Source organism: Streptopelia decaocto (genome assembly GCF_964273445.1).
Source record: "Streptopelia decaocto genome assembly, chromosome: 5".
In the NCBI taxonomy this organism is placed as follows: domain Eukaryota; kingdom Metazoa; phylum Chordata; class Aves; order Columbiformes; family Columbidae; genus Streptopelia; species Streptopelia decaocto.
The window spans coordinates 12313580-12330318 of NC_138659.1; the positions used below are offsets into that span (position 1 = coordinate 12313580).

The following is a 16739-nucleotide window of genomic DNA, read 5'->3' on the forward strand; positions in this document are numbered from 1 at the left end:
ACACCAGAGTGTGTTTGAAGGCCAGAGACAAAAACAGAGCTTCTCCTCTAAAACAGTTTTTCTTCTTTAATGTCCACAATAAAACAGTGGTTTAAGTTTTTCAGTTTACTCAAGTGTTAGGTTTATGCAGCAGATTTGCTCCTGTATGTATGGCATAGCTGCTGCATCTCAGTGCCTTGTCTCAGCACTGGACCACCTCAGCAGCCACAGCTTATGTCCCTGAAAGAGAGAAAATGAACCCAAATCATCCCCTGGAGCATGAAGTGGCAGCCAACGACTGCAAACGGCTGCAGAGCCGCTTGATGCAAAGGCAAACTGCTGCTGTGAATGCCCCTGCTTCTTTCGCAGTAAAACTCACTGCATATATCAAAATAAATGCATGTGGTGTACATGCATGATCAACTGCCTGTCCCAGAGCCACTCTTAGATGGGAAAATTCAGCACAGCCAGTTACCAGCTACCACTGAAGGGTCACAGCCTGCAGAGCTGGATGTCTGCTTTGCCTTTTCAGCCCCTGTTTTTGCTTCCTCCGGCTTTGGGCACGGATTCAAAAGGCGGCGGCAGGGACAACCTCATGGCTGAATTGAGTTGCTCTGCTTGCACTTGTCTGCGCAGACCAGGAAATGACGGTGCTTGGAAACGGCTGCAGACCCTGGGCGGCTGTTTACTTCATCCACCTATGAACCAGATGCAATGAAATGAAACTTGCGTGTAAGATTTTCTGAAAGGCTTGCGCAACTTTTTCTCAGATGTTCCTGCTGACTCGGGGCTTTGTTGATGAATATTTGTACTACTGAATGAACCTGCAAATGAACACAGTACAGGCAGCGAGGAGCAGCTGGAGCCTCCCTGGCACCGTGACGGAAAAGCTGGGGCACAGGCGGTGAGAGAACCACAGGGAGGGGAAAGTGGGGCTTGTGGAGAGCCGTGGGCTCATGGGAATGGCACAGCGAGGCTGCCAGAAGGTTTTAATCCCAGCCCGACAAAGCTCCTTTCTGTCCTTTACACAAGGACATGGATCAGTCAGGTTTTGTAAAGCAGTGATGGGAGATGGGAGGGGGAAAGAAAAGCAGGGATGTTTTGGTTTGTGTTTGCTTTTTTTAATACAATCAGAGGAAAGCCTTGATGTTTAATTGAGAAGGGGTTTAATCAAACTGTCTTTACTGAAACCTGGGAAAGCAGGAGTCTTAACCATGCTGTCTTGTGTCTGTGCCCACAGCTGTGCCAGCACGTTGCCTGTCAACCCCTGACCCTGGGGTTCTGTGGTGCCCCTTGAGCTCAGCCTGGCCTGACCTGCCACAGGACACGTCCCTGCAGAGCCCCACCATCCAGCCATGCTGCGTTTCCTCTGGGAGAGCATCTCCATCCAGGTGCTCCTCGTCTTCCTCATTGTGTTCCTGCTCGTTGCCAACTACATGAAGCACAGAAAGCCCAAGGACTTTCCTCCGCACCCCTTCTATCTCCCCATCCTGGGGCACTTACATGTCCTGATGAACTTCAGTGATGCCCAAATCTCAATGCAGAAGGTAAGGGGCTGGGGGCACCAGAGGCAAGGGGATAGAGGGCATTGCAGCTACACAATCCTGTCAACCCTGAGGAGGGGGTTAACGTGAACCCCATGGCCCATGAAGACTCACAGAAGCTCACCCTGAAGTGGGCAGGACGTTTGCCCTCAGTCAGCAGCAACATGGATGAAGTTTGCCCCGGCATAAATAAGGGGACAATTATGGAGCAATCCTTTGGGCAAAGGGCAAGGCCTGACACCATGGGTGCTGTCACAGCTGTAGGTGCCCCATAGATCTGACTGGGCATTGGAAGGGTATGTGGGAAGGGAGAGAAACAAAAGCAAGAAAAACACAGGACTGAAAAATCAAACCAGGAGAGTTCTGCGTGATTTATGGCAAATTAGTACCAATTCCTGATCAATGATTTAGGAAAACAGGAAAGAAAAAACACCAGACAAAACAGGCAGACACTTGTGCAAACATCCTGTCTCCTCTGCTGCTCTCAGTTTCCCTTGTTTTCACTCCTGTTCCCTGCCAGGCCATCCCTGGCCCGACAGACACACTCTTTGCAATAACAGTATCGTCTGTTTATTTCATCATCTTCACAGCTTACGGAAAAGTATGGGGACATATTCAGCTTGGAGGTGGGCACTGAATGGAGTGTATTCATAAATGGGCAATACCTGGTTAAGGAAGTTCTTGTAAACCAAGGAGAAAACTTCCGGGATCGCCCTGAAATGTCTCTTCCTGGGGAGCTCTTCAGCAACAGGGGTGAGTTCTCCCTCAGGACACAGATCTCAGCCACAAAATCAAAGTGCTGACTCAGCAGAGGTCCAACACAGCTGCACATAAGGCAGAGCTGGGAAACATTTTCTCCTTGGTAGAGGGATCTGCCTTGGCTCACAGTGTCGTGTTTCTGGCAGGACTGGTCTCTTCCAATGGGCACTTGTGGAAGCAGCAGAGGAGATTCACCTTGTCCACCCTCCGAAACTTCGGCTTGGGGAAGAAGAGCCTGGAGGAGCGCATCCAGGAGGAGTGCCGGTACCTCGTGGATGCGTTTGGGGATGAGCAGGGTAAGTGCCATGGCCCCTTATAAGCTGAGATGAAGGCAGAAACCAGTATGGCCCATTCTAATATCACTTATGACTCACTGCATGCTGAAAAATGCCTCACATTGCAAGTGGTGCTAGCACCCTGCTAGCATCCCAGCTCCCTTTCACAGGTGATTTTCCCTCAGACTGGCAGGTGAAGGCATCTGGGTAACCCCCAAAGCGTTATTCATAGCCCACCTTCAGCCTGCTGCTCTTTTGGAGATCTCCAGAACATCCCGTGTGTGTAAGCACCGATGTTTCCCATGAATTCACATGATATCTGCTCTTCTGCAGACCTGGCTTTCCAACGTAAACAAACTTCTCCACAGTCTGACTGAAGTGGGACCAAGGGTGGGATGTTTGCTGCACAACGGGGCTGCCCAGCCAAGCTTGGCCAGATCCTGGGGTGGTGAGGAGTCCTGGGAATGCAGTGACACAGGAGGGTGCCACTCATTTCTCTCCTCTTTGTTGAATAATTTACCTCTGACAACTGTGTTTTCTTGTTCTTTTCTGCTAAGACTTGAAGAAAATTGATCATTCCCTTTGCCTTCTGCAGGGAGTCCTTTTGACCCTCACTTTAAAATCAATAACGCCGTTTCAAACATCATTTGCTCTGTCACCTTTGGCAATCGCTTTGACTACCATGATTATGACTTCGAAAAACTGCTGCACCTGCTGAATGAGACCCTTACCCTTAATGGAGCCATCATGACCCAGGTACTGACTCCTGCCACCAACATGGATAGTGTGCACTCTGCAGTGCCAAAGTTTCTCCTGTTGAGTCAACCTAAAAACATACAGTGTTTTCATCACCAAACTTTCTTGTCAGTGCCTATTCCTCACACAATGTCGATTTGCCCATTTTTTTTTTTCCCGTTTTTCCAGCTGTGCAATGTTCTTGTCATCCCTCTCACCCAACATCACCTTTCCTGGCCATTAACTGCCAACCTGCCTGCTGTAATGCCAGGCAGTGCATAAGTCTCTCTGGAGTGACAGGAATTCCAACCCCTTGTCAAGCTCTCCTGGAGCTCAGCTCTTTCCACCAACTCCAGCAGTTTAGTCAGTGTGGCACTGCAGGTTCTTCAGGTTTTGATAACAGAAGGTCTATTTCCATCCTCTATTCAATTTGCCTCACTTCTTTTCCTTCTAAAGCTGTACAATGCTTTCCCATCTATACTAAAGTTCTTCCCTGGAGCCCACCAAACCATGATTATAAACTCAAGATTACTGAAAAATTTTGTGAAAGAGAGGATCGACAAACACAAGGAGGACTGGAACCCCTCGGAGAGCCGGGACTTCATCGACTGCTACCTGCAGGAGATAGCCAAGGTCAGCACCGCAGAGCAAACCCCTCTGCAGCGGGGCTTAGAAATCCAGAGGGATGAGAAATAAGCCCAAATTCTCCATCTGAACTGCCTCTGTGGCCAGTTGTGAGCTTAGGATGGACATCAGGTTCAGGGCACCCATCTAGAGGATGGAGGTGCAGGGGGCCAGCAGCTTCCGCCAAATCCTTGGGGTTGACTTGGAGTAAGCCTGGTGTCAGGGCAGCCCTCGCTGTTCATGTGGCACTAACACATCTCTTTGTGAAGCACAACGGCGATGGCATCTTCGAGGAGGAAAACCTTGTGGCATGTGCACTCGACTTGTTCTTAGCTGGGACCGAGACCACTTCAACAACCATCCGCTGGGCTCTGCTGTTTATGGCCATGTATCCAGAAATCCAAGGTAGAATCAGTAAACTATCAGCACTTTTTCATTATTTTATCCCTCAGAGCTTAGTAAGACCCTCTTTTTTGTGAGAGAGAAATGGGGACTCTCCCTGTACTCACACAAAAAAGAGGTGCGAACAGTGGTAGGTGTCCCAGGTCAATCCTTTGGGGACTAAGCATCTATTTCTTTTCCATGTATCTTGTCTGATCCCTGCTCTTTCCCACCAGCCCGCGTGCAAGCAGAGATCGACACGGTCATCGGGCAGGGGCGGCAGCCAGCCCTGGATGACAGGAGCAACATGCCCTACACCAACGCCGTCATCCACGAAGTGCAGAGGAAAGGCAACATCATCCCTTTCAGTGTGCCAAGAATGACAGTGAAGGACACGGTCGTGAATGGCTTCTACATACCAAAGGTAACCCCACTGCTGAGCGATGAGACTTTAGCAAGAGACAGCAGTTGACTTCTATTGAACATGTATTTTTGCCGTCCAAACACTGTTTTCCAGCACACTGAGTCGTGCACAGCACTGGGGGTGACACCCCCGCTGCACACACCCTTGAGGCACAGATCCCATCTCACAGCTTTTGCAGGAACTTGGGCCCAAGACTAGAGCAGATAAAAGTGATGCTGATGAGGGAAAAATGCGGATCTATAATCACTGCACCTTTGAAAAAAAAGAATGAGTATGAAAAATTGACTATTCAGGGTGTGTTGTACAAATAATTGCAGCAGAGTTTGACTATGGTTGTTCTTAGAGGAGAGGAGACTGGAAAATAGAAATGCCATGCGTGCTCTCAATGATAGAGAAAGTGCAATTTATTTTTATTTTTCTCCTCTTAGGGAACAAGCGTGATAACAAATTTAACATCCCTCCTGTTTGACAAGAATGAGTGGGAAACCCCTGACACTTTTAACCCTGGACATTTCCTGAAGGATGGTCAGTTCTGGAAAAGAGAGTCTTTTATACCATTTTCCATAGGTAAGATTTGCTGGAAGTTGTTGCTTCAGTGTGAGGTCCTGGACTGGGGCTTCCGACAGCACGGTGGGACACAGAGGAAAATAGTGACGGAAAGGACAGATGTTGGCTGCACCCTGGGAGGTGCTGCTCATGCAGTGCTCACACGGCCACTCCAGAGCACCACAACCGACACTCTGAGCTCTTTCTTTTCCCACTTCACCTGCACAGAAGCGAGATGAGGATGAATTACAGACCATAAACATGCCAGAGACCCTAGAAACACCTTCACCAAGTAGATCATTGTCCTGGGCTCCTACTCCCACATGGCTGGGGTCACTAGAGGCTTCACTGTTGCCATCACAGGGGACCTGGCCATCAGTGTCCCCAACGACATTCCTTTTACCACCCCTCTTTCCCATTACGCAGACGTTCCCTTAGAACTCCTGCAACTGGGAACACAGACCATGCTGTAACGCTAATGCCATTATTGGGAAGCTCAGTTTAGCATGCAAAACTCATCCTGAAAAGGGGGTAACATGCCTGGGCTGTGGTGCTAAGGGAAGGTAGATGCTGTTGTGGCAGCAAAAGCAGCCGGGCAGCCAGCGCAGGCTGAGGAAGCCATGGGTGACTGTCTCTGCAGGGAAGCGCTCCTGCCCGGGTGAGCTGCTGGCCCGCACCGAGCTCTTCCTCTTCTTCACGGCTCTGCTCCAGAAATTCACCTTCCAGGCACCACCGGACACCACACTCACCCTCCAGTTCAAGCAGGGTATCACAGTAAGCCCGAAGCCCTACAAGATCTGTGCTGTGCCTCGGTAGGAAGCCTTGGCCACCGTCCTCACAGGGAAAATCCTTTGCCATGGATGCTGAAAACGAGCCCTTGGCTGCTCCCCTGGGTTGGTGGAATGATTACCTGGGTCCAGGGAAAGGCTGAGAGGTTTGTTGCTTTCTTTCCAAGCAATTGCAAATAATTTCTTTTACAAGCAGACTTTGCACTCTGTATCACATGGGAAAGGTGATCAGCCTGGGATCTGCCAGGGCACTTTTAGGTTTGCAATAGTGTACTGTAAATCAACGAGCGGCTTGGGCCTTCTTTCATGATGAATGGCCACACTTCCCAGTGGCAGGAGAAGGAGCAACACTTTAGAGACTGCAGTGTTCAGGCTCTGGCTGTGAGTTGTAGAAGAGCACTAACAGCCTTTGCTTTATAACAGTCATGCAAGTACGAATTGCCATCAGTTAGTGATTTTGTTACCTTTGACATGTAATCCATTTAAAAAAAAAACAACACCTCTCTTTCTAGAGCATCAATAAATCCTTACAAAAACATCATTGTCATGAAGCATTCTGCAAGGTGAAGACCACCACAGGCCATTTCCAGCACTGGCTGTAGCCTCCTGCCCTGCCCCATGTTTTGGGAGGGGGACAGGGGGCTGCGAGCCCACCAGGGCAGCCGCAGCCGCACAGCACCCGACCCATGTCCCTGCGGCATTGCTCTCCGGTAGCAGAGAGGCGGGCACTGTAACAGCAAAGGCAGTTGCTACAGAACTGATTAAAATCACTGACCCTGACAGGACAAGAAACTAGTAGGAAAACCATGAAAGCCTATGGCCGGGTCCTGGCGTGTCACAGCAACAATACTGTGGCACCCACATGGAGCACAGTGCTCTCCACTCAACAGACCCCTTTATAAATCATCTGTGCTTGTAGCTGCAGAAGTTTTAGGTCCTACCTCTTGCAGCCTGCTAAATCCTCCCCATTTACCTGCCCAGCATCACCGAGTGGCTGGTGTGCCCAGGGGGCAGAGGGGTGAGCTCCAGCAACACAGTGCACGGCTGAGCCTGCTGCATTCAACAGCCTGGTGAAGAAAAGGGTCCCTGGGAAAATACCAGCAGCAAATTTCAATCATTTTAATCCATCACATGCAAGGTGAAACAGTCCCAGGATTCACAACCGGTGGTTCACACCAGTAAATGCATCCACTCAGTAACAGTTGCACCGTGGGACCCCAGCAAGGTCCCTGAGCACGGGGAGCTGCAGCTCCCGGCAGCGGGACCGGGGCCGGCTGCAGGAACCCCCGGCACCACACAGCCCTGATCAATTCTCAGGATGGATTTGACATGACAAGTGAGGGATTTCTGAGAGAAATAATTTCATACCTCAGATTTCTTCTTGCAGTTCCAGCTCCAGCTGTTCTTGAAAATACTTCTTTGTCACTGCAGTATTTGGATCATCATGAGAGTCATCTAATTGCTCTGGCCTGTCCTTCATAATCTCAATTTCTGACACCAAGCTGTTTCTCTCATCCTGGAGGGCAGCCACCTGGTGCAGATAAAACAGCATCAACATTGTCAGACCTGTCCAGCTGGGAAGAACTGAAGCAAGACAGCTGTACTTCACCCACGAAAAGGTTGAGCATGTAGAAATTTTGCAATGTGATTTTCATATCTATACTTAAGCATACAGATGTCTTAGTGTATGAAATGGGCAAACGAATGGTCCCTCCGTAAACTGACACATTTTTGGATCTGAAACCATGATAAAGGTAGACAACATAATAGGGAGTGAAGACAGTAATACACACAAAAAAAACCTCAATGGCTTCATACAGAGCATGCATTTTTGGCAAGGATCAAGCAACTTTGGTATTGGAAGTGTTCACAGCTTAAGCAAATGAGAACAACACTTCATTGAAACCATAAGTGTCATTAACAGCCATAAAATGGGAAAGGTTTAAGAGGACAGAACATTTAAAGATTTTCTAGTAAAAGCTGATAGTTTTAACATCCTGTCAAACATTAGAGCGTGTGTTATTTATCTGCTATTTTAACAGGGACAATATAATTTTGGGTTACATTTTCCTGAATCCTACAGAAAACCTACCTTTCTTATACTCTTGGAAATCATCAAGGAAGACTGAGACCTTACAAGTGAATTTATTAAGAAGTAGTGCAACTGAGAACCGTTAGTCATTATTATGGCTTCAAATAAGTAAAATTAAAGTGAAGAAAAAAAAAACAAAAAATCCCAAACATCATTGTTGTGCGAGCAGATTGAACATCTCACATAATCCAGAGTATACAGTATAAATGTCAGTTTGTTATCATAATTTGTAAGTTTATCTGACAAAGAGATGTAAGAAAAAAAAAACAGTACCACTTCTTTTAGTGTTGTCCTTTTGGGTTCACTGCTTTTTCAGTTGTGGAAGGATCTATTATTTTCCTGCTCATGAGCTACAAAAGAGAGGCCACAGGAAAAGGATAAATAGAGGTTCAATATCTGTCTTATGAGCACCAGTTGTATTTAGTGCCACTGTTACCTTGATGAGGGTGCAATTACACATCACATTTTCTGCAACAAAGTCAGTGTTTAGTGCTTACCTGCCTCCACACTCTGCTTCACGGTCCCTTAAGCTCAGAGAGCAGAGTGACGGTCAAGCTGTGAGCTGGATCACTGCTATGATCCAATTCAGAACAAATTGGGATTGCAGAGGGAGCACATTGTGGCAAGAAAATAATTGGATAATCAGAGAATCATTTGAGTTGGAAGGGACTTTCAGACTCACTCAGTCAAACCCCTGCATGAGCAGAGACATCTTCACCAGCTTAGGTTGCTCAGAGCCCCATCCAGCCTGGCCTGGGATGTCTCCAGGAATGGGGCATCCACTCTGGCCAACCTGGGCCAGGCTCTCACCACCCTCATTGTAAAAAATTTCTTCCTCATGTCCAGCCTGAATCTCCGATCTTCTAGTTTAAAACCATCACCCCATGTCCTGTCACAACAGGCCCTGCTAAACATTCTGTGTCCATCTTTTTATTGGCCCCTTTTAGGTACAGAAAGGCCACAACAAGGTCTCCCCAGAGCCTTCCATTCTCCAGGCAGAACAACCCCAGCTGTCTCACTCAGCCTGTCCTCCCAGCAGAGCTGTTCCAGCCCCTCGTCATTTCTGGGGCTCCTCTGGCCCCTCTCCAACAGGTCCATGTCTGTCCTGTGCTGAGGACCCCAGAGCTGGACACAGGACTCCAGGTGGGGTCTCACCAGAGGGGAGCAGAAGGGCAGGATCACCTCTCTCCACCTGCTGCCCACGCTCATTGTGATGCAGCCCTTTTGTTCTGGCAAAAACCACAAGTTTTGAAAGCCAAATAACTGCTGGTTTAGTTGACTGACCTTTTAAACTACAGAAAGCAAAAGTAGAACGTTAAGGGTTTTTTTGGGCTAGACCACAAATATGAGAGAATTAATTCTACCAACATTAAAAAAAAAAAAAAAAAAAATTAAAAATGTTTCCAAATTCAGTTGTTCCCCAAGCCTTTGAAAAGCTTCTCAGAAACCTAAGAAGTTCTAATTCTGGCCTGGCCAGAGAGCCCCATTCCTGGCAATACAGAAGGGCTCAGCACCCAATATCACAACTAAGCCCAGGTGAGACCAGGAAGGATAAGATGATCTGGAACATTTTTCTACACCATAACTTTTATGTAATTGTAATCAAGCTTCATGCAAAATACAGCAATCTGGTTTGTTGTTGTTGTTGTTGTTGTTTTTCTCAAAATACAGCACGCTTTTATGGCTGCTGTAGTCATCCTGCATGAGACAAACTGTAATCGTTCCTGTATCCATGAGGATTTCTAACTTCTCTCCCAGCTTCCCAGTGAGTATCAGAAAACCTACACGTGCTGCTGAATGTGTTGAGTGGTGTAGAAGAGGCAGGAGCAGGTTGCTCTGCCTGCACTTGAATGCGCAGACCAGGAAATGACGGTGCTTGGAAACGGCTGCAGACCCTGGATGGCTGTTTACTTCCTCCCTACACGAACCGGATGCAATAAAACTGAAAGTCTTGAGTCAGGTGGGTTGTGAAAGGTTTGTATAACCTTATCTCTGATGGCTCTGCTGACCTGGGCCTTGGTTAATAACTATTTGTCCTAGCGAATAAAATTTTGCAAACGAGGAAAGTGAGAGGCGCTTGGAGTAGCTGGACCCTCCCCCGCACTGTGAATCCGACACTGGGACACGGTTGTTGAGAGAACCACGGGGAGGAGAGCGTGGGGCTTCTGATGAGCTGTGGGCTTGTGGGAACAGCTTGGTGGGGTTGCCAGAAGGTTTCAATCCTGGCTCTGCCAAGCTCCTTTCTGTCCTTTACAGAAGGATGAGGATCCCTGGGGTTTTGTAAAGCACCAGTGGGAAGAGGAAAGAAGGGCAGGGGACTTTTGTGTGTGTGTTTGCTTTTTTTAAAGAGATCAGAGGAAAGGCTTGAGTTTTATCTGGAAGAGGTTTAATCAAACTGTCCTTACTCCAACCTAGCAAAACAGGATTCTGGACGCAGATTCCAGACCAGGTCAGCAAAAGCCACTGCATGCTGTCTTGTGTCTGTGCCCACAGCTGTGCCAGCACGTTGCTCATTTGCCCCTACCCCTGGGGTTCTGTGGTGTCTCGCGAGCTCAGCCTGCCCTGACCTGCCGCAGGACACGTCCCTGCAGATCCCCACCATCCAGCCATGCTGCGTTTCCTCTGGGAGAGCATCTCCATCCAGGTGCTCCTCATCTTCCTTGTTGTTTTCCTACTCGTTGCCGACTACATGAAGCACAGAAAGCCCAAGGGCTTCCCACCACAACCCTTCTATCTCCCCATCGTGGGGCACATGTACCTGATGAACTTCAACAATCCCATGATGACAGCACAGAAGGTAAGGGGGTGGTGGGTACTGTAGGGAAGGGGAGGGACGGGGTTGTGTCTGTGCCAACTTTGCAGTGTGTGGAGGGGTTTAACCCGAACCCCATGGCCCAGGAGGACTTGCAGGAGCTCACCCCAGGGTGGGCAGGACGTCTGCCCTCAGTCGGCAGCAACGTGGATGAAGTTTGCCCAGGCGTGAAGAAGGGGACAATTGTGGAGCAATCCTTTGGGCAAAGGGCAAGGCCTGATGCCACAGGTGCTGGTCACAGCTGTAGGAGCTCCATAGGTCTCACTGGGCACTGGAAAGATATTTGGGAAGGGAGTGAAACAAAAGCTGGAAAAACACAGGACTGAAAGATCAAACTGGCAGAGTTTTGTGTGATTTATGGTAAATAATCTTCAACTCCCCGTCTGTGATTTGGGAAAAGAGGAAAGGAAAAAAGACCACACAGAGAAGCAGACACTTGCGCAAACACCCTGTCTCCCCTCCTGCTCTCAGCTTCCCTTGTTTTCACTTGTGTGTCCTGCCAGGCCATCCCTGTCATGACAGACACACTGATCGCAAATGCAGCTCCTTGTAATTTTTTGTTCACCCTCCCAGCTTATTGAAAAATATGGTGACATCTTCGGCTTGGACATGGGCAGTGAATCATATGTGATCGTTAATGGGCTGCGGATGCTTAGAGAAGTTCTTGTAAACCAAGGGGAAAACTTCCTGGATCGCCCTGAATTGCCTGTTGCTGGGAGGGTCTTCAAGAACAGGGGTGAGTTCTCCCTCAGGACACAGATCTCAGCCATAAAATCAAAGTGCTGACCCTGCAAATGCCCAACGCGGCTGGACGTAAGGCAGAGCCCTGGAGCTTTTTCTCCTGGTGGAGGGATCTGCATTGGCTCACATTACCGTGTTTCTGGCAGGAGTGCTCACTTCCAGTGGGCACTTGTGGAAGCAGCAGAGGAGGTTCACCTTGTCCACCCTTCGAAACTTCGGCTTGGGGAAGAGGAGCCTGGAGGAGCGCATCCAGGAGGAGTGCCGGTACCTCGTGGATGCGTTTAGGGATGAGCAGGGTAAAGGCCATGGCCCTCATAAGCTGTGATGAAGGCAGAAACCAGTATGACCCATTACAATTTCACTCATGAGTCACTGCATGCTGAGAAATGCCTCACCTTGGAAAAGATGCTAGCACCCTGCCAGCACCCCAAATCCCTTTTACAGGTGATTTTCCTTCAGACTGTCGAGTGAGTGGAGCTGGGTAAACCCTAAAACCATTATTCATAGCCCAGCTTCAGCCTGCTGCTCTCTTAGAGATCTCCAGAACATCCTGTGTGTGTAAGCACCACTGTTTCCCATGAATTCACATGATCTCTTCTGCAGACCTGGCTTTCCAACATAAACAAACTTCTCCACAGTCTGACTGAAGAGGGACCAAGGGTGGGATGTTTGCTGCACAACGGGGCTGCCCAGCCAAGCTTGGCCAGACCCTGGGGCGGTGAGGAGTCCTGGGAATGCAGTGATACAGGAGGGTACCCATCAGGGGCCACTCATTTCACTCCTATTTGTTAAATAGTTTATCTCTGACAACTGTGTTTTCTTGTTCTTTTCTGCTAAGACTTGAAGAAAATTGATCATTCCCTTTGCCTTCTGCAGGGAGTCCTTTTGACCCTCACTTTAATATCAATAACGCCGTTTCAAACATCATCTGCTCCGTCACCTTTGGCAATCGCTTTGACTACCATGATGAGGACTTCCAAAAATTGCTGCGGCTGATAGACGAGACCCTTACCCTCAGCGGGGCCACCATGAGCCAGGTACAAACTCCTGCCACTATCACAGGTAGTGTGCACTTTTGCAGTGAAACGGTTTCTCCTGTGGAGTCAACCTCAAAGCCTGTAGGTTTTTCATCACAAAACTTGGTTGTCATTTGCTGTTCCCCTAATTTCTTTCTGCCCTTTTTTCCCAGCTGTGCAATGTGCTTGTCATTCTCACCCAACATCACCTTTCTTGCCCATAAACCACACTCCCGCCTGCTGTAATGCCAGGTAGTGCATTAGTCTCTCTGTGACAAGAATACCAATCCCTTGTCAAGCTCTCCTGCAGTTCAACTGTTTCCACCAACACCAGCAATTGACTCAGCTAGGCCCTGTAGGCTTCTCGGGTTTTGATATCAGAAGGTCTGTTTCCATCCTCTATTCAATTTGCCTCTCTCCTTTCTCTCCAAAGCTGTACAATGCTTTCCCATCCATAATAAAGTTCTTACCCGGAGCCCACCAAACCGTTTTTAAAAACTCAAGATTACTGAAAAGTTTTGTGAAAGAGAGGATTGACGAACACAAGGAGGACTGGAACCCCTCGGAGAGCCGGGACTTCATCGACTGCTACCTGCAGGAGATAGCCAAGGTCAGCACCGCAGAGCAAACCCCTCTGCAGCGGGGCTTAGAAATCCAGAGAGATGAGAAATGAGCCCAACTTTTCCATCTGAGTTGCCTCTGTGGCCAGTGATGGGCTTAGGATGGACATCAGGTTCAGGGCACCCATCTAGAGGATGGAGGTGCAGGGGGCCAGCAGCTTCCGCCAAATCCTTGGGGTTGACTTGGAGTAAGCCTGGTGTCAGGGCAGCCCTCGCTGTTCATGTGGCACTAACGCATCTCTTTGTGAAGGACAACGGCGATGGCACCTTCCAGGAGGAAAACCTCATGGCATGTGCAGTTGACTTGTTCTTAGCTGGGACCGAGACCACTTCAGTAACCATCCGCTGGGCTCTGCTGTTTATGGCCATGTATCCAGAAATCCAAGGTACAATCAGTAAACTGTCAGCACTTTTTCATTATTTTATCCCTCAGAGCTTAGTAAGACCCTCTTTTTTGTGAGAGAGAAATGGGAACTCTCCCTGTACTCACACAAAAAAGAGGTGCGAACAGAGGCAGGTTACCCATGTCAGTCTTTGGGGGACCCTCACAGGAACCACCCCACATTGTTCCAAGGTGATTTTGGTTTTGTTTTTTTCCCTTGTATCTTGTCTGATCCCTGCTCTTTCCCACCAGCCCGCGTGCAAGCAGAGATCGACACGGTCATCGGGCAGGGGCGGCAGCCAGCCCTGGATGACAGGAGCAACATGCCCTACACCAACGCCGTCATCCATGAAGTGCAGAGGAGAGGCAACATCAGTCCTTTTGGCGCGCCAAGAATGACAGTGAAGGACACAGTCGTGGATGGCTTCCGCATACCAAAGGTAATCCCGCTGTTGATCAGTGAGACTTTACCAAGAGACTCCCCATTCCCCAGGCGCATTTCACTGGCCCAGGTCCATCCTGTGCAGACAGGAGTAGAGACAGAGCAACTCCACCCTTGCCCCAGTTCACTACTATTGAACGTGTATTTTTGCCATCCAAACAATGGGCCCAAGACTAGAGCAGATAAAAGTGATGCTGATGAGGGGAAAAGTCTGGGTCCATAATCGTTGAGCCTCTGAGCAGAGAAGAGGCAGGAAAAACTGATGATGCATGGGGTGTTCCACAAATATTTGCAGCAGAATTAACAACTTGATTTTCTCCTCTTAGGGCACTAGTGTGCTCACAAATTTCACCTCTGTGTTGTTTGACAAGAAGGAGTGGGAAACTCCTGACACTTTTAACCCTGGGCATTTCCTGAAGGATGGTCAGTTCTGGAGAAGAGAGGCTTTTATACCATTTTCCATAGGTAAGAATTGCTGGAATTCGGTGTTTCTCTACTTCTGCACTGGAACAGCAATTCCCACTACATAGTGAGGACAAGAGGAAAACAGTGATGGAAAGGGCAGGTGTTGCTGGGAGGTGCTGCTCAAGAAGTCCTCCCATGGCCACTCCGTAAAAATGCTATAGAGAACCTAGGAACACGGTCCCCGAAGCAGAGCATTGCCCTAGGATCCTGCTCCCACATGGCTGGGGTCACTAGAGGCTTCACTTTTGCAATCACAGGGAAGCCAGACAACAGCTTCCCCAAGGACATTCCTTTTACCACCCCTCTTTCTTGTGCCAGCATCACACACCTTCTCTGTCCCCTCTCTTTGGCGTAGCTCAAACCAACCACTTCTCCCAGCATGGGCACATCCAGACCGTGTGTGTCAGCACAGCTTATCGAAGCAGGGGAGGATTCAGTGTCTGTACATACAGATAAACACACGTGCCCACAAAAGTCTTGCAATTCAGATGCAGCCCGTGGTGTAACGCTAATGCCATTATTCCGGAGCTCAGTTTGGGATGCAAAACTCGTCCAGGAAAGGGGGTAATGTGCCTGGGCTGTGGTGCTAAGGGAAGGCAGATGCTGTTGTGGCAGCAAAAGCAGCCGGGCAGCCAGCACAGGCTGAGGAAGCCATGGGTGACTGTCTCCGCAGGGAAGCGCTCCTGCCTGGGTGAGCTGCTGGCCCGCACCGAGCTCTTCCTCTTCTTCACGGCTCTGCTCCAGAAATTCACCTTCCAGGCGCCACCTGACACCACACTCAACCTCCAGTTCAAGCTGGGCATCGCACTGGCCCCGAAGCCCTACAAGATCTGTGCTGTGCCTCGGTAGGGAAGCCTTGGCCACCGTCCTCACAGGGAAAGGCATTTGCCATGGATGCTGAAAATGAGCCGTCAGCTGCTCCCCTGGGTGGGGGCAATGACTGCCCGTCTGCAGGGAGAGGTTGGGCGGTTTGTCGGTTTCTTTCCAAGCAACTGCAAAATAATTTCTTTTACAAGCAGACTTTGCACTCTGTATCACATAGGAAAGGTGATCAGCCTGGGTTCTGCCAGGGCACTTAATGTTGTGATAAGGCACTGTAAATCAATGAAGGGCTTGGGCTTTTCCATCTTTGATGATGAATGGCCACGCTACCCATTGGCAGGAGGAACAGCACTTTAGAGACTGCAGCATTCAGGCTGTGGCTGTGAGTTGTAGAAGAGCACTAACACCTTTGCTTTATAACAGGCATGCAAATACAAATTACAAACAGTTAGTGGTTTGTTATCTTTGACATGTAATCCATTTAAAAAAAATCAACACATCTCTTTCTAGAGCATCAATAAATCATTTCAAAAACATCATTGTCATGAAGCATTCTGCAAAGTGAAGACCACCACAGGCCATTTCCAGTACTGGCGGTAGCCTTCAGCCCTGCCCCATGTTTTGGGAGGGGGGCAGGGGGCTGTGAGCCAACCGGGGCAGCCGCAGCCGCACAGCACCTGACCCATGTCCCTGCGGCATTGCTCTCCGGTAGCAGAGAGGCGGACACTGTACCAGCAAAGACAGTGCACGGCTGGGCCTGCTGCACTCAACAGCCTGATGAAGAAAAGGGTCCCCGGGAAAATACCAGCAGCAAATTTCGATCATTTTAATCCATCACATGCAAGGTGAAACAGTCCCAGGATTCACAACCGATGGTTCACACCAATAAATGCATCCACTCAGTAACAGTTGCACCGTGGGACCCCAGCAAGGTCCCTGAGCACGGGGAGCTGCAGCTCCCGGCAGCGGGACCAGGGCCGGCTGCAGGAACCCCCGGCACCGCACAGCCCTGATCAATTCTCAGGATGGATTTGACATGACAAGTGAGGGATTTCTGAGAGAAATCATTTCATACCTCAGATTTCTTCTTGCACTTGCTACAGCCGCAACTGTACATGAAAACACTTCTTTGCTACTGCAGCATCTGGATCATCAAGAGAGTCATCTAATTGCTCTGGCCTGTCCTTCATAATCTCAGTTTCTGACACCAAGCTGTTTCTCTCATCCTGGAGGGCAGCCACCTGGTGCAGATAAAACAGCATCAACATTGTCAGACCTGTCCAGCTGGGAAG

General features: G+C 49.1%; 3 protein-coding genes across 4 annotated transcripts in view; 2 read left to right on the forward strand and 1 right to left on the reverse strand.

Moving 5' to 3' along the window:
- Positions 1-729: 729 nt before the first annotated feature.
- LOC309440092 (cytochrome P450 2J2-like) lies at positions 730-7415 on the forward strand. The gene is made up of 10 exons (XM_082053412.1): positions 730-883; positions 1220-1526; positions 2114-2276; positions 2429-2578; positions 3153-3313; positions 3749-3925; positions 4186-4321; positions 4534-4721; positions 5150-5288; positions 5908-7415. Exons 2-10 carry the CDS (start codon positions 1335-1337, stop codon positions 6081-6083), a joined length of 1482 nt encoding a protein of 493 aa, XP_081909538.1. The 5' UTR covers positions 730-883; positions 1220-1334; the 3' UTR covers positions 6084-7415.
- The window catches only part of HOOK1 (hook microtubule tethering protein 1), a 102471-nt gene continuing 91083 nt past the window's right edge, over positions 5352-16739 (reverse strand). For both annotated transcript variants that reach the window (XR_014184114.1, XR_014184115.1), the window contains 4 exons: positions 16523-16688; positions 8421-8497; positions 7424-7586; positions 5352-5487 (listed from right to left, as the gene is read on the reverse strand). The gene's annotated coding sequence lies outside the window, so the exon portion shown is untranslated. The remainder of the gene's footprint in view (positions 5488-7423; positions 7587-8420; positions 8498-16522; positions 16689-16739) is intronic.
- On the forward strand, positions 8435-16533 carry LOC309440095 (cytochrome P450 2J2-like). Its single transcript, XM_082053422.1, has 10 exons — positions 8435-10107; positions 10641-10944; positions 11533-11695; positions 11847-11996; positions 12577-12737; positions 13150-13326; positions 13587-13722; positions 13971-14158; positions 14487-14625; positions 15299-16533. The coding sequence occupies exons 2-10, from the start codon at positions 10756-10758 to the stop codon at positions 15472-15474; spliced, it is 1479 nt and encodes a 492-aa protein (XP_081909548.1). The 5' UTR covers positions 8435-10107; positions 10641-10755; the 3' UTR covers positions 15475-16533.

Excerpts from the sequence above, each read along its gene's own strand:
- LOC309440092 (XM_082053412.1), top strand. The coding sequence starts at position 1,335 with ATGCTGCGTTTCCTCTGGGAGAGCATCTCCATCCAGGTGCTCCTCGTC. Across the intron at positions 2,579-3,152 it reads TGCGTTTGGGGATGAGCAGG|GGAGTCCTTTTGACCCTCAC; the intron begins GTAAGTGCCATG and ends TGCCTTCTGCAG. Across the intron at positions 4,722-5,149 it reads ATGGCTTCTACATACCAAAG|GGAACAAGCGTGATAACAAA; the intron begins GTAACCCCACTG and ends TTCTCCTCTTAG.
- LOC309440095 (XM_082053422.1), top strand. The coding sequence starts at position 10,756 with ATGCTGCGTTTCCTCTGGGAGAGCATCTCCATCCAGGTGCTCCTCATC. Across the intron at positions 12,738-13,149 it reads GCGGGGCCACCATGAGCCAG|CTGTACAATGCTTTCCCATC; the intron begins GTACAAACTCCT and ends TTCTCTCCAAAG. Across the intron at positions 13,327-13,586 it reads ACCTGCAGGAGATAGCCAAG|GACAACGGCGATGGCACCTT; the intron begins GTCAGCACCGCA and ends CTCTTTGTGAAG.